The sequence below is a fragment of the Phyllostomus hastatus genome, unplaced genomic scaffold (assembly GCF_019186645.2).
Source record: "Phyllostomus hastatus isolate PE091 unplaced genomic scaffold, TTU_PhHast_1.1 phas_contig_80, whole genome shotgun sequence".
Classification (NCBI taxonomy): domain Eukaryota; kingdom Metazoa; phylum Chordata; class Mammalia; order Chiroptera; family Phyllostomidae; genus Phyllostomus; species Phyllostomus hastatus.
In genome coordinates, this window is record NW_025333960.1 from 40,758,337 (window position 1) to 40,775,015 (window position 16,679).

The following is a 16,679-nucleotide window of genomic DNA, read 5'->3' on the forward strand; positions in this document are numbered from 1 at the left end:
CTTTTACCCTTGCTCATATTTTTGCAAGAACAGTTCTGCAATATCTTACATCTTCTAGATCTTTTCATTTTTTCCCATTTTTTATAAATGTAGTTATAACCCTGAAGAAGACAGGTTTTTGTTTTTGTTTCATTTTTACCTGCCTCCAACACATCTCCCTGTCCCCCTTATCTCGTAAAAGCAGCTAGATTTTCCTTTGAGAAACCACCTCTGCTTCAGTCTGAGCCCCGCTATTTTGGGTAGAGCTGACCTGGCCACCAGCTCCAAGACCATTCCACCCCTCTAAACTGACTGACTTGGGCGTGGCCCAACTTGGGCCAATGAGATGCAACCCTGGGGTTTTTGCTATATCCCCCCGGAAAGAACTGCTAACCTGTGAGAGTCTAAGTCTGGAGGTACCGGAGGTTGCCATGGGGAAGTGAGCGCCCGAGAATGGAACCAACACACAGGAATGCACCGGCGACCTTTCGGTCGGGACTGCGCCCAACCAACTGTGCCACACTGGCCAGAGCTAAACTTTTTCTTAATGTAAATCTGCATTTGCCATTACAGAGGCTGTAAACTCCATCAAGATAGGTCTTTCAGCTCACAGACGTGGCTGCTTTTTGGAACCATCTGGGGTGTTTTCAAAAATGCTAAGGCTCCCGCCTTACCAAGTTCCGCCTTTCCCGCCGCCTCAACCTTGCTGGGGCCCAAAGCCCAGCAGTGGCCGGCTGAAACCTTTGGCGGCGCTGAGCCGGCACTACGAGCGCCGAAACGCGCCTGCGCGGCGCCAGGTTCCGGCGGGCAATTTGAATTTCTCGCGCGATCCCTGGCTTCCGGCTGAGCCCGAGAGTGAGTGGCTGGGGCCCCTCGGTCCGGAATGGATCCTTGACTCCAGACCCGCGCGAAGTTTGGGATCCTGGTATAGGAAGCAGGCAAAAGGCATTGCTTGAGCGGGGTGTGGGATGCGGGATCGCGCCAGGCAAGGGAGCAGGGCTCCTCCGTCCTCCGCTCCCTAGATTAGAGTGGGCGCTGGAGACATTCTCAGCTACCTTCGGAGTGCACAGTAACTGATTGCTTTCCTCCGCCTCTTCACCGCCCCCAAACACTCCCCCACGGCGTGGAGAAACGCTTGCCTGCACTCGTTTCTTTCCGCTTGCTGTTTTTTTCCCCCCTTAAAATTCAGATGTATTTTGCGTGTTTAAGGAAAATGCCAAAGTTGTTTTTATTCATAGTGTATTTGCCCTCCCCCCAAGTTCTTAAAGAGATGATGCAGGCTTATTCCCTGTGTCATGGTTTGGGATGCATTGACTACAAAAGGCTCTAATAGCCATGTCAATATTGGGTTTTGGTTAGAAACCGAGTTTTGTAGATTTGAAAGAAATTGTTCTTGACTTTTTGTACTTTCTTTTCAAGGGTATGTGATCTGGATATTAACCATTCTTGGATTTTGAAAGTGAACAGAAATTTGGTTTTTGTTTTTGGAAATTGTGTTTATATATATATTTTTTCAGAGGCTTAAAGGATGGCCTCTTCAGAGCTGGAACAAATATGCTCTTATATTAATGAAAAGATTAGCAATATTAAAACATGTCTGTCACTAAGGAACTGTGGTAAGTAGAATAAATTCCACTGACTGTACAAACAAAATGCATTTTGATTATTGTTCCACTTTGATATCTTATGCCTGGCTAAGTGAATGTATCTTGCAAAGGTAATTTTAGGTTTCAGATGGTGACTTAAAAGCACTGTGGCATCCATATTTTGAATATTGCAGAGGATACTGGGTGGTAATTAGATTTATTATGTTTTTCTGAGATATACAAGGCACAATAGTAAGGTTCGAAGGTCATTTGGCATTTGTGGTTCTAGAGCTAAATGGAAATACTTAAAGGTAAGGAATAAAAATAGAAGTGGGAAAGACTTAGGGCAGAAGAAGCAAATAGCCCATAACCCATCTGATAGCCTGCTTTAGAGGATGCTTATCACTATATATCACCAGGAAACAACTAATTGAAAATGAAATCCATTTTTTAAAATAGCCAGAAACTTGTAGGTTGCAACCATCTCCTAAAATATTTTGATGGGCTGAAAGGGGATGATGCACCCTAGGTGCAAAGAAATAAGTGACCCTTGTCAAGCCTGGGAGAATGGTGTTTACAAAAATGATGTGCTCCCAAGCCTACCTAGGAGAGCTGAAGATTTATCAATAGCCAGGATTCTATCTGCCGAGAAGATTGTGTTGACCTTGCCTGTAGCTTGTGGTATGAATTGATAATTTTTCAAAAATTAAAATATGAAATTATAATGTTGGAATGCCCTTTCAAATTATACATGTCCTAGGCACTTTGGTATTTTCCATCTCTTGTTGAGAACCTCTAATCAAGGAGCCTCATCTATTTTCTGGTTTGTGGTTAACATCCGCTGTAGAAAGTTAAAGCTGAAAGTGCTGTGGGTTCATCTCCAGCCCTCCCATTTCACAGAGGCAATGGAGACGCAGAGGTCAGGTGACTTGCCAGGTCCTCCAGCTCATGAATAATCATTTGGGACTATAGTTTCTGTGTCCTGATTCCCAGTCTAGCTCTCTTTCTACTTCTGTGCCACTTTTATGGAGAAATCTTAAAAGGATATTTAGATGTTTAGTAGTCTTGTTTAGACTAATTCTAAACAACGTTCTCTTTCAGAGGGCATGATTACTATTGGGTAAAAAGATATAATTTGGAGACCTATAAAACTATCAGACCTTACATTCAGCTGACCCCACCGAAGCATGGGGAGTGGCCAAAGCAGTCTAACCTAGTAGATTCCACAAACACACTGGGTAACCGTCTTTTGTGTGTGGGGAGAATAATTTGCTTGCTTCTAAAGCCCATATAATAAAACCCAGTGATTTGTTTGCCACTTTGGCTGCTGTGATTTGTTAGATCACTACTATCCAAAGTCGTGAATTTGCTCAGCTCTTAACATTACTACAGATCAGTAAACAAGGCCCTAAAATTTAAGTGACTAAAAGTTATTTAAAATACGAATGTATCCAACTAGTTATTTAACCCCCTGAAATTAATCTCAGTAAAGACATCAATACTCTCATTTACTTCGTAATTTGATTTTGTTGTTATGAACTTAGTGTCAAATGCAATTAGCACTGCTCCATTAGGTAGAATAATATATTGCTTCTCACGATGGTGAGGAATAGTAGTTAGCTTTTACTGAGTGTTTCACCAGGTTCCAGACACAATGCTAAGCCGGTGTTATAGGTACTTTCTCACTTACCTTTGCAGGAATCTCGAAGTAGGTACTAATGTTTCTGAATTTAGGCCTGGAGCTTCTAGCCATTTCATTCCATCTCCATAATTTATAGATATAAAAACTGTGCTCTTATGCATTTTTTTTATATTTCACAAATTGATGGTTCATGGTTTACTTTTTTTTAAGATTTTAAAAATTTATTTATTTTTTTTTAGAAAGGGGAAGGAAGGGTGAAAGAGAGGGAGAGAAACATCACCTGGCCCACAACCCAGGCTTGTGTCCTGACCGGGAATCGAACCAGCACCCTTCTGGTTCACAGACCGGCGGCGCCCAATCCACTGACTCACATCAGCCAGGGCTACTTCATGCATATTTGTTTGGTTGCTAGAAGTAAAGATGGAAAGATTTGATTATGAGGCCAGTTTTTCTTTTGTGCTTCAGATCTGCCCTTAAAAAAATTTTTTTTGTTACTTTTTTTTATTTCTAGAGAGGAGGAAACTTCAGTTTTCCCATCCTCAAATCTATGAAGCTAGGGAGTTGGGGTTGGGAGTAAGTGAGCATGCTACTTTATAAAGTGTTTGTTCCTGTCTGGCACTCTAGGGCTACCAATGGCGTGTGACTTTTTCTGTTATTTTCTTCACTTAGGGATCATTAATCATGTGGACAGCGTAAATGTGAATCCCAGACCTCACCTACAAATTCTGAAGTGGTACTCTCCCTAACCTTCCACAGACACCTAAGGGCCAGGCTAGAACATAAGCTTCTATCTCCCTAGCCAGTGATCAGAATTTTTTAGCTTTATGCTTTCACTGCAGATATACCCCATGCAGAGGGGTCCTAGCTTCATCTGGGATTCTCACTTCCAGCACCCTGTGCTTTGAAGTTCCAAAACGTGGGCTTGGTCCCCATTGAAACCAAATATATTATTTGCTGTGACTGGTGTAGCTCAGTGGGTTGGGTTTCATCCTGCAAACCGAAAGGTTTCTGGTTCAGTTCCCCGTCAGGGCACATGCCTGGGTTGCAGGACAGATCCCCCGTTGGGGGTTTGCAAGAGGCAGCCAATTGATGTTTCCCTCCCTCTCTTTCTCCATCCCTTCCCTTCTCTAAAATAAATAAATAATGTCTTTTAAAAAAACCCCAAATACATTAGCTGAGACTGTCAAGCTCTCTGGCTTTACTCTTCTCCCCCCAGGTTAGGGCTGCTGCCATATCATCTCATGCACTGCCTGGGTTGTGGTTCTCCCTTCCGGTTGCAGCCCTTGGGCATTCACCTTATTCTCACGAAAGCTTGGTTGTGTATGTAGAGGGTGTTTATTTTATCTTGCATTTATAGGGGTTTCTTTTTAATAGTGGAGGTGTTTGCCAGAAACAAAAGACTTGGGAGACATTTGTACTTGCCTCTCCCTTCTCTTCCATACTGATACTGAGAAATGAGGTCCTAAGCTTACCCATGCAGACAGGTCCTGGGGCCTGAAACAGTAGCTCTTTCTCTGCTTCCAAATGTCTCTCTAAGGTAAAGCTCTGTTCCAAAAGTTTTGTTGGGTATATATACGTTACTGGTGTTGTATACACTTTATTTTCCTTTTTATCTTTATTTAAAAGGTCAAGAACCCACCTTGAACACTATCTTAAATAAAATCGGAGATGAGATCGTGGTAGTAAATGAACTTCTAAATAAATTGGAATTGGAAATTCAGTATCAAGAACAAACTACTAATACACTTAAGGTAATGTTTTCTGAGTGAAGCAACAAAATAAAAAGGTAATACATACAAATTTTCTAATCACCAGGAATTCTTAAGGGTTCTGTAAGTTTATAATGTTCTTAGCTTTGTAAATTATTATTAATTGTAGAGCGTGTATTTGCATTTTATTTTCCCAGTATAAAGGACTCCAGAACTCCACTTGTATTCCTTTTTACATGCTAGTAGCCAATGGAATTGAACTTGACTAAAAAGGAAGATTTCCTAGATAATTCTTGATAGGTTTGATTTAAACCCATGATGTCCCAGGAGGCTGGTGTGGAAGGAGTATCTGCCCCGGGATGAGATGTGGGTGCTCACCCTGGCTGCCCGGAGCCCCCTCTGTCACCCCGAGAAAGCCGTTTTACCTCTGGGGGTCTCTGGGTCCTCCTTTGGAAAATAATGGGTCATTTTCCATATTTAACTGTATGGAAAATAGTTAAGAACTATTTCTTAAGACCCTTCTGCTGTGCATCTCCAAATCCCTGTAACATGTCATGTGAGGGTTCTCAAATAAAGAGAACCTTGAGCCATATTCACACGCACATTTTGTCCTCAATGAGCCTAAGTGACTTCAGCTAATAAGGTGCTTGTGTACTTCCTGATGGTAAAAGACTCATTCTGGACCATAACGACCTTGTCCTCTTAGAGCCATGGCCATGTTCAATGGGATTGGACAAAGCGCCTCTGCAGTCCGTTTCTACCTTGTGATCCTCAAGGTCTGTAAAGATTTTTCAGCTGTAGGAGTGGACATGATTATGCCCATCTTACTACTAGTTGAGATAAAATTAGTATCTATGACATCATTGAGATCTTTAAAACAAAGATGTCCTATAAATTTAAAACAGAAACCCGTGTTGCTTTCAGTGCTAACCTGCCCCAAAATGCTCAGGGTTAGGTGTGGGCCCAGAGAATGTTCAACTCAGAACTGAGAGCTGCCTGGAAATTTTGCTAACAATGTGATTGAATATCAGAAGGCAGGAACCCAAAGTCGCAGAATATTTTTCCTGTTAAATTTGCATGAGTTTATTGCCTCAGGCTCTGGTGACAGTTACACAAAAACAACTGAAAACCAGAACAAGCTGTTATAATCACAGAAGTTTTCGTCAAGCTGGAGTATGAGCATGTCAGCAATGGAAGCCGTTCCAAGTGGCCTCTTGTCCTCGAGTTCCAGGGGCGCATGATTACCCTGGAGCTGTCGCCCAGATAAATAACTCTGGGAACCTTTACTAAGTCGACAAAGGCGATTGACCAGAATGGCAAGCATACATCCTTCATGCTTTTCTAGTTGCTTCTCAAGGTTAGAGTAGTTTAGAAACACCAACCTGCCTCTTGTAATGTGATTATAACAGTTGTTCTTTAAAAAAAATTTATAGAGTCCTGACCTGGCACGTGTCCTCAAAAGGTCACTGATTTGATTCCCAGTTAGGGCACATGCCTGGGTTGCGGGTTCGGTCCCGGTTGGGGTGCATTCAAGAGACAACTGATCGATGTTTCTCATGTTAGTGTTTCTCTTTCTCTCTCTGTTCCTCTCTCTCAGGATAAATAAATAAAGTCTTTTTAAAAATCTGTAGAGAAAAATATTATATCGCCATCCAAAAACAGCTCTAGGATCCAAGGGGCTCTTTAAAATTTGCTGCATTCAGTGTTTTTTCACCCCTTCCGAGTCCTGAACACTTGGGATTACTGTGATTGTGTGTCTGGACCTTTCACACTGTTTGTGACATCTTAGTGCGCACCCTGGCAGGACGGATGCTTATTTGTGAGCATTTCTTCAATTTTAGGAACTCTGTGCCTCTCTCGAAGAAGATTATAAAGATGTGGAACATCTCAAAGAGAACATTCCTCCCCATTTGCCTCAAGTAACAGTAACTCAGAACTCGTAAGTGTATTTATAGTTATTCTTGCCATCTGGGTTTATAAAACTATTAAAACAAACACCTCAGATCTTTTTGCTTTTTCCCCGTATCTGCAATTTTGTTTGTGATTGTCTGGGCTTTTTGTTTGTTCGTTTGTTTTGTTACTTACACCAGAAATAATATTTCCCTTGCCTTTGCCAGTTTTCTTATCCTGCTCTCTCTGAGAAAAGTGATGCCCCTCTTTCCCAAGGGTGAGTCTCCTCTAGGGCCTCTTTCTCTGCTTTTCCCAAATTTCCTTCCCTTAGAGCAGAGTTTGTCATTTTGGGCCAGATAATTCTTTGTTGTGATAATAGGGTGTTTAGTTACATCTCTCTGCCAACTAGATATCAGTAGCACCCTGGATCCCCTGCACCCCCACCTCCACCCAGTGAAAATGTCTGCAAACATGGCCATATCCGCTGGGGGAACAAAGCTCCCCTGACCTCGAGAACCACGGCCTTAGGGTAAAAATAACCTTAATGAGCTTCCATTTTAAAAACAGCTGAAGCGCCCTGGCTGGTGTGGCTCAGTGCATTCATTGAGTGCTGGCCTGCAAACTGAAAGGTCACCGATTTGCAAACCGAAAGGTCACTGGTTTGATTCCTGGCCAGGGCACATGCCAGGGTTGTGGGCCAGGTCCCCAGTGCGGGGCATGAGAGAGGCAACCGATCGACGTTCTCTCCCTCTCTTTCTCCCACCCTCCCCCTTTCTCTGAAAATAAAATCTTTTTAAAAAAAGTATCCTTTAAAAAAGACAAATAAAAACAGCCAAAGGAACAACAACAAAAAACCTCAGCTCTGCTTCTGCCTCAGATGCCTGCCCTGCCTCTGTCTGGTCAGCCGGCACATGTCTGTACCTTCCCCAGAGCAGCTGAAACCCGGCCTGGGGCTGTCATTACCCCCCACACTCAGGAAACTGATTGTCGCAGGTTATAAAGACGTCAGGAATCGCTCTTCGGCCCTGATTCTTCTTTTCAGGTTGCATTTTGTTGTCCACCTTCTTGGTTTTTGAAATTCTGTTGCCTGTACCACTGCTGTGGTTTCTTAGTTGACACCTCACATCTCTGACTTGGCTGCCTCCTTTGCCTCACACCTCCTTTAAGTGACAAGTATCTCCTAAAGCTGTTTTACTCACTCTTACCCATTGCCACTGTTGATGCTCGCAAATGTCCAGCTTTAGCCTTGACTTGACATCTAGTTCTGCTGTTTCGCTGGCGGTCCGATGAATGTGCTGCTCTCTCCAACTTTGCGTGTCTGAGACTGAACTTGCTGGTTCCCTGTTACCCTGTTACATCTGTGCCTGTTGCTGTGACCCTCCCGTCACGCAGACAGGAGGGTGGCATCTTCAGCCCGAATCACTATGACCATCAGCTGTCGGGTCTGCCTCCTCGGGGTTTTGTCTGTCCCTTCCCTCCCTTCTGGTCTCACCCCCTGGCTCCGAATGAGCGCTTCTGTCATCTTTGGTCTTCGTGATTTGGGAGTTCCTGTGATTTGTCTTTCTAGTATTTCTCTACTCTCATCTCTCAGTGCTTTGACCCCAAAATTATATTTCTAAAAGGGGGCTTCAAATATGTAAAAACATTCCATGACTAACCTAAACTTTTTTAATTTTTAAAATACAGGGTCCAGCACAATGCCCCTTTTTTATTACAAAATCATAAGCATGCAATTCTGAAACATAACAATATCATACTCAAACACACCGTATGACATTTTAGGTAAAATGTTCAAAATAAAACTATAAATTACTACACACACATTATTACTCTACCAACCATACTCAAGCAGGCATTACTTCTGCCAGACCCTGTATATCATATATATAGAAAGGGATTAAAGTATTATTTGTGCAAATCAAATAATAATAAACATCAGTGTATCTACCAGTCAGATTAAGAAATAAGACACTACCAGTACTTGAAATACTTCTGTTGCAGACCTTCCTTCTGTCAGAAGTAATTATCTGGCATTTATGGTAATCACACTTTTGCATGCATTTCCATAAGTAAAATACTGCTTAAATTTTTAAAACTGAGAGGAAGGCACGAACCCTGCTGTGCAGGAAGAGAGCCAGATCACTGCTGATAGTTGAAGGCCTCCAGAAGTCAGCTCGACAGAGTCCCTGGGTACCTTGGGGTTTCCCTGCAAGAAGAGAAAACTAGTGGGCAAGATCATGAATGAATGCTAGAAACCGAGGTCATTACACGGTATCTGCCAAGGTGATAGATAGTGTGGGCTGGACAGTGGACATGTGGCAGGAATATGGCCTGGGGTAGAGGAATTTTCTTCTAACGTCACTATAGCTTGGTTCTGGTTTTCAGGGTTGGGTCAAAGCAGAGCCTTAATTGTAGGTTGAAGTGATTTTTTCAGCTGATACACACAGCAGGGCATGAAGGAGAATCAGGAGTGTCCTTAGCACACGGGCAAGACCAGCAAGTACCAGTCAGGCTCACAGTGGAGTCTCACGTCAGGGTTCATGCAAGGGCGATGGTACCATAGCACTAGGCATCCTCATCCTGACAGCCCCCAGCATGGCCACCTCCTCGGTCAGGCCCGCCTGCCCTCGGTGCCTGGCGCTCAGCTGTCCTCTCGCGATCTTGCCTCCCCGTCTTCCTTGCAGCTCACTGGCTCCTGGGTTGGATCTGCCCTTCCCGCATCCCATTTCTTTCGTGGAACAGTAGAGCTGGTATGGCTTGATTTGCTACTGGCAACAGGGGTCCTTTCCTCCCCAGGAAGTTAACCCGGAAGCTAGTCTGTTCCTAGACTTCTTTGCTAGTGGGGTAGGAGCTGAATTAGCTTTCTCATTGACTCCAAACATTGGGCAGGACTGAATGAAGGGTGACCCGTGCTCCTTGCTGGCAACGCAAATGACTCCGCAGCAGAGAAAGACTGAGGCCAGCAACCAATGGGATACATGAGAAAAAGGAAGTATAAGACTTCACCCATAGTGACTTTGAGGGGCCAGTGGGGTAACAGGTGAAGACGTTTAGCATATGTGCCATGGGTTCCATTTTGGGGTATGCAAATACAATTACATTACTGAAGTTTTGGGGACCTAGTTTTTCAGTGTTCTCACTATTCAGATCTTCATGAACAATAGGGGTAGCGATAGAAAAATGTTGGCTAATAGCTAGATGCTGGAAGCAACCAAGATGCCCATCAGTAAATGAGTGGATCAAAAAACTATGGTACATTTACACAATGGAATTCTATGCAGCAGAAAGAAAGAAGGAGCTCCTACCCTTTGTGACAGCGTGGATGGAGCTGGAAAACATTATGCTAAGTGAAACAAGCCAGGCAGTGAAAGACAAATATCATATGATCTCACCTTTAACAGGAACCTAAATAACAAAACAAAGAAACAAGCAAAATATAACCAAAGACACTGAAATAGAGGACAGGCTGATGGTGACCGGAGGGGAGAGAAGAGGGAATTTAAGGGGACAGTGGGAAGGGTTCACAGGAACAAACTTAAAGGACACATGGTCATAGTCTAAGGGGAGGGTGGGAATGGGAGGGAAGTGGGGAGGGTGGGAGGGGGGACTGGATTGGGAGTAAAAAGGAGAAAACTATTTGAACAATGATTAAAAAAATAATTAAAAAAAAGAAAAATGTTGGCTATGAAATTATTATAATGAGACAAATCATGTGTTTGATATTGATGATTTTCCACTGAAAAAACTTTCTGGCGTGCTGCACAGTTCTGACGATTACCTGTACATCTGTGCGGCTCTGTTCTGTAGTGCCGCTGTGTCAGATCTCGACCCTGAAGAGCCTGTCAAAGGTGAGGAACCTGTCAAAGGTGAGGAGCCTGGGGCCACAAAGAAGAAGCCCCCTAAAGAGCAAAGAAACATTAAAGAAATGCCCTTTATAACTTCTGAGGAGTTTAATGGCATTCCTGCGTAAGTACTTTTAACATTCAGCTCGTTAATAAGTGACATACATGATTGTTTAAATCACAGAGCTTGATTATATTCAGAATATGCTAATGTTCAATTGTCAGTCTTTTCTACAATAGTTTTCCACTGTGCTGTGAAAACGCAGGAAATCTTCTGTTGAAGGTGCTTCAAGTCGTGTGTTTTATTGAGTAGTGAGGCCTCTTTTCATGGAGAGATGGATACAGAGCTGGACCGGTTTATTGCTTTGTCCTGTCCAGGACCATCTTGTGCTAGATTTCTCCCGTTACACTTGAGTAGCCTCAGTTTTGCTGTGATTGCAAAGAAAGTGTGTTGTGTGGATGTGAGATTAGAATGGAGGGTGCTGTGGGAGTGTGTGTTAACACATCTGTCCCTTAGCTTCTACCACACACTGGTTGGAGTCTGTGCTCTACCCTGGGCCCGGGTCCCTGAGGAGAACGCAGGGGTTAGATGACAGAAAACTCGCCCCCTGGAGGTGGGTCTCTTTTGCTCTTCACGGATGGCAGCAGTAGGGAACCGAGGGTGGAAATCCGTGTCTGTAAACTCTCTAATGCCAGGGCTTTGCGTCACCTCTCGGCTTTATGTTATGGTTGTTTATTACTTCTTTATAATACGTGTTAGAAAATGCTTGTTGTCAGAAAATACTGCATCTGTAATTCTGCCTCTCAGGTAAGGTGGAATATTTCCTTCTAGATTTTATTTAATTTCATATACATAATTGGTTGTTGCTGGTTATTACGACAGTGTAATTATACTGTAAATACAATATTCTTACTTTTTGAGCATTTTCCTATCATCAACTATTACTGTAAACTTGGATTTTAATAGTTGTGTAATATTTTCTCATGTGGCTACCCTGTATGTTATTTAAGCATTCCCTTATTAAATATTTGGGTTGATTTCATTCTTAGAAATAATGGTACGGTGAAATTTCTTTGAGGCAAGTCTGTTTTGTAATTCTTCATTTCTTGAGATAGAGAGTTCTGGGAGGAAAATCCCTGGGACAAGGGGCGTGATGATGTTCCTTTCCTGGAAGTTGTCTATACCAGTTTTTGTTGGTGTTTTTTAATTAATGAACTTTGTTAGAACAGTCTTAGGTTTACACAAAAATTCAGCAGATAGCACAGAGTGTTCTCAGACCCGAAGACAGTTTCCCCTGTTACTGACATCTGGCGTCACTGGTACATCTGCTAGAATCGATAAACCATACGGGCACATCGCTAACTAAAGCACACAGTTCTCAGTAGAATTCGCCCTTGCTGTCGTACCTTCTGTGGGTTTTGACAAATGCATAGTGACATGCGTCCACCATCCCAGTGTCACACAGAGTAGTTCCCCTGGCCCGAAGTGCCCTGTGCTTCACCCGAGCATCTCTCTGCTGGAGGTCCAGGCAACCAGCCGCTAGCCTGTTCTCTGTCTCCACGGCTCTGCGGCTTCCAGGTGTCCTATGGGTGGAATCACGCACTGTGTAGCCTTTCCGATTGGCTTCTTTTTCCTTTTTTTTTCTTTTTTTTTTTAAGAGAGAGAGAAACATCAATGTGTTTTTTTTTGTTTTGTTTTTTTTTTTTTTAAGAGAGAGAGAGAGAAACATCAGAGGCATCAATGCTGCCTCTCACGTGGCCCCCACTGGGGATGTGGCCTGCAACCCAGGCATGTGCCCTGACTGGGAATCGAACCTGCGATGCTTTGGTTTGAAGCCCGCGCTCAATCCACTGAGCCATGCCAGCCAGGGCAGCTTCTTTTTCTTTTACTTGGTAATATGAATCTAAGACTCCCCCCATGTCTTTTTTGTTTTAACTTTTAGTTGAATCTCCCTGTGGCCATTACAACTAAGAAAAAAATAAATGGTCTAATTTTTCGATTTCCATAGGTACAAACACAATTTGAGAGCACATTTTACTTAAGGATATAAAATCATTTTACTATGCTGAAAACCTCCTCCCCAACCTTAAGAAATTTTAAAAATTAAATTTATTGGGGTGACATCGGTTAATAAGATTATATGGGTTTCAAGTGTACAGTGCTATGATACATCATCTGTGCACTGCATTGTGTGCTTGCTACCCAGAGTCAAGTCTTCTGCCACCATGTGTTTGACCCCTGTGTCTTTGTATGGGTTGGTTGTTCATTTCTTTTTATCACTAATATCCATTGTCTGGATGTACCACAGTTTGTTCATCCATTCACCTACTGAAGGACACCTTGGTTACTTCCAGTTTGGAGCAATTATGAACAAAGCTTCTATGAACATCCACATGCAGGTTTTTGTGTGGGCATACATTGGCAACTCATTTGGGCAAATACTTAAGAGTGAGGTTGCTAGGTCCTGTGGTAGGAGTGTCTTCGGCTTTGTAAGAAGCTGTCAAACTGTCTTCTGAAGTTACTGTGCCATCTTGCATTCCCACGAGCAATGAATGAGAGTTCTCGTTGTTCCCATTCTCACTGGTGCTATGTCATTTTTTTCTCTTTTCTAATAGGTGCGTAGTGATATTGCGTAATTTTCAGTTTCATGACGACAAATGATGTTGAACATCTTTTCACGTGCTTATTAGCCACTCAAAAAACACCTGGCTGTTTGATAATTCTGGGACTAGTAGGGAGGCTGACATTTCTCTTTAATCTGTTCTTAGGGGGTCAGTCAGTCTTTTCCTTTATTGACAGCTTTATTTGCATGGAGATTCTGTTTGATGCTATTCCGTTTTTTAAATTGTTATTGTTCATTGGCCGAACTACGGGGAAGAGCACATGCTAGTGAGGAACTCTGGGGCAGAAGGGTTTTTATTTAGAAAATGCTGTCATGAAGAGATAAAATAAGGAAGTTAAATAGTCATGGTAGAGTGTTAATTTTTTTTTAATCCTCACTGGAGGATATACTCATTGATTTGAGAGAGAAAGACATTGATCGGTTGCCTCCTGCGTGCACCTGACCGGGGATCGAACCACAGCCTTTTGGTGCTGAGGATGATGCTCCAACCAACGGAGCCACCTAGCCAGGGCTAGAGTGTGAGTTTTTAAACTACGTCATTATTTAGGAAATAAAGGAAATTTGAAGATTAGGATAAGGAAGAATGTATTCCAAACATGGGTGTTTTCTTTATTTATTAAAGAAAAGTTAATGCTGAGGGTGGAAATACAGTGGACAGTATTGGCAGAGGCAGGGAAAGGGTGTCGAGGAAGTGAAGGTGCTACAGTGAGGAAGCTTTAACAGAACTGTGCTGTGGAGAGCTGTGGTATCGACACTTTGTGGAAATTGTGGTTAGAAAAAATAACCGCAAAAATGAACTTAGAAAAGAAGGGAACAGTCAAAATGAATGCTTTTGGGCAATGTGAACATTTGTCTTTAAACATATTTCTATATTATGTTACATTAAGGAAGTTTTGTTTAGAAAACTTCCCCTTTGAATAGGGGTGAAGGACAGAGTTTAACATACGGAATTTAGAGTTTGTTGAAGGGGAAAATAGAGGCGGATCATTAAGATTTGCTTTTGGCGTGTACAAACCACTCAAAATAGAGAGTGGCCTGTTTTTGTACACTGGGGTGACCGGGAGAGGATCCGGGTTGAAGAGAGCGGGTGGAGTAGAGTGAAGGGCCAGCACTCGAAGGGAACTTGAGCCAGGGGACGGAAAAGAGCGGGGCCCGCGCTGGCGCTCTGCCCTGGCAGCTCCACCGCAGAGCCCTCCCTGCACTGTCGGCCCGTCTGTGTCTGCACCGGCATCGTCATCTTTGCCGTGGCCTTCTGCTATCCCTTGCCTTCCTCTTCTCCTTTGTCCTTGCTCTCTCTGGACACACAAGTTTTTGCAGAAAACTAGAGTGGTATAAGTTATATAATTTGCTAACATTTCAATTTTTTGTTCCCTTGCTTGCAAGGGGACAAAACATAAAAATGTTCAAATAAACATCTGGCTTAATCAGGTCATTCATTCTGCAGGTGGGGAACAGAGATTGGTGCATCCAGATATAACTAGGGGAGATAAGCACTAATATGTTGTGATCTCTATGTAAGTTTTAGCTGTTGAAACATGTCTGGTTTATTGGAAAGTTGATTTAACATTTTGTATAAGGAGTACTAATAGCTTTGTTACTGTTTGAAGTCATCATAAATGCTTTTCAATGAAAATGTTTTGTATAATGAGTTCTCAAAAACATTAATCATATACTTATTTACAGGTACATGAAATCCCGCTTAACCTATTGTCAAATTAATGATGTTATTAAAGAAATCAACAAGGCAGTAGTTAGTAAATATAAGATCCTACATCAACCAAAAAAGTCCACTATGAGTTCTGTGGCCAGAAATCTCTACCACAGATTCCTTGATGAAGAAACAAAGGATACCAAAGGTAAACAATAGCGTGTGTGTGTGTGTGTGTGTGTGTCAGCTGCTTGGAGTGTAAATAAATCAGAAGAAACAAAAGTAATTCTAGAAAGTTCTAAATTTAGAGCAGCAGCTCTCGACCCGGGATGATTTCCCCACCAGGGAACATTTGGCCATCTTTGGAGACATTTTCAGTTGTTACAGCTGGGGCTGGGTTGGCATCCAGTGCCTAGAGACCAAGGATGCTGCTAAAGTACCCAACGACGCACAAGACAGCGCCCACAGAAAAGAATGATCCAACCCACAACGTCTGTGGTGCCGAGGCTGGGTGTTATCATGGAACTATAACCAGTGTTTCCAGGATTAGAATGTAACGATAACAGTTGGTCATTCTCATGTAGCACTGACTGTGTGCCAGGTGGTGTACTAAGAGCTGTAGTCCTCCCAACATCCTTGGGAGGTACAGCCTGTCACTAACCCCATTTTGCAGACTGTGCAGAGAGAGCTTATATTACTTGTCCAGGGTCAGCCAGTGAAGCGGTAAATATGCTGAGGGTTTCATTCTGTTGTTCACTACCCCATATTAACTCTTGAAAAGCGAATTATTCAAAAGATACCAGCAGATAGCTAGTGATATAATATAAGCAGGGCTACATTACTGAAATGTTGCGGTAAACATTATGCAACTTCAGCTGGAGGAAAAGTTATTGATATTTTAGTAAGAATACAATTTCTTACTTTGGCTGGATAATGACAGTAAAAATGATTAATGCCATTCATAGTCACTGTGTAATGCATTAAAGACTCATCTCGAAAGTTGTCCTTATAGAAATTAGCACTATTGACAATAATGCTAACAAAGAAAGCACAAGAGAACGAGAAAATGGCATGGTGGGCAGTTCTACAGTTCCTAGTATGCCCGCGACCCTAGCCACAGGAGGTGAAAGCAACAATGAGGCAACGAGATCAGATCGGAAATCAATAAAAAAATTGAAATCACCCGAAAAAATGAGCGCTGATATCTTTACTTGCAGGGCATTATTTTATAGTGGAAGCCGACGTGAAGGAGTTCACAGCCTTGAAAGTGGACAAGCGGTTCCACGTGATACTGAACATCCTGCGGCACTGCCGGCGGCTGTCAGAGGTCCGCGGGGGCGGCCTCACGCGGTACGTCATCACCTGAGGCCCGTGTGGGCTTCTGAACCCGCTGGCGGTGGAGTACAGAGGCAATTCCTATAGTTCTTATGTAATTATTTGTATATATCTTTTCTTGTCTCTTGTAAAAATAAATCTTCTTTCAAAATAAAGCATGTATATTCTAAAATAAACCTCCTTGCAGCATATATTTAACCACCTACCCTGTGAGCCTCTGTGCTAGGCATATAATAGAACTAAAAAAAAAAAAATGTGTCTGTTTTCTGTTTAGTGACACTGCCACAGACCCCAGTAAGATGGGTGCAGACATGATAATGGAAGGGAAAGGTCTAGGAGATAAGGTCAAGGACACTCAGCTTCTCTGGCATTAAAGGTCGTTAAGGGTCTAAATTCCTGCAAGGGCATTTCAGTCTACAGGCTC

At 42.7% G+C, this 16,679-nt stretch overlaps 1 protein-coding gene across 2 annotated transcripts; it reads left to right on the plus strand.

The window, feature by feature from the left end:
* Positions 1 to 804: 804 nt before the first annotated feature.
* On the plus strand, positions 805 to 16,406 carry SKA1 (spindle and kinetochore associated complex subunit 1). 2 transcript variants are annotated; one of them, XM_045850223.1, is made up of 7 exons: positions 805 to 834; positions 1,399 to 1,595; positions 4,834 to 4,958; positions 6,758 to 6,855; positions 10,614 to 10,772; positions 14,956 to 15,128; positions 16,138 to 16,406. In XM_045850223.1, the coding sequence occupies exons 2-7, from the start codon at positions 1,508 to 1,510 to the stop codon at positions 16,284 to 16,286; spliced, it is 792 nt and encodes a 263-aa protein (XP_045706179.1). In that variant the 5' UTR covers positions 805 to 834; positions 1,399 to 1,507; the 3' UTR covers positions 16,287 to 16,406. The 2 variants fall into 2 exon arrangements, with proteins under 2 accessions (XP_045706179.1, XP_045706178.1); XM_045850222.1 differs by having other exon boundaries at positions 831 to 904.
* Positions 16,407 to 16,679: the final 273 nt, after the last annotated feature.

Coding starts and splice junctions, on each gene's coding strand:
- SKA1 (XM_045850223.1), top strand. CDS start 1,508: ATGGCCTCTTCAGAGCTGGAACAAATATGCTCTTATATTAATGAAAAG. Junction 1,596..4,833: donor TCTGTCACTAAGGAACTGTG/GTAAGTAGAATA, acceptor TTTATTTAAAAG/GTCAAGAACCCACCTTGAAC. Junction 10,773..14,955: donor GAGTTTAATGGCATTCCTGC/GTAAGTACTTTT, acceptor ACTTATTTACAG/GTACATGAAATCCCGCTTAA.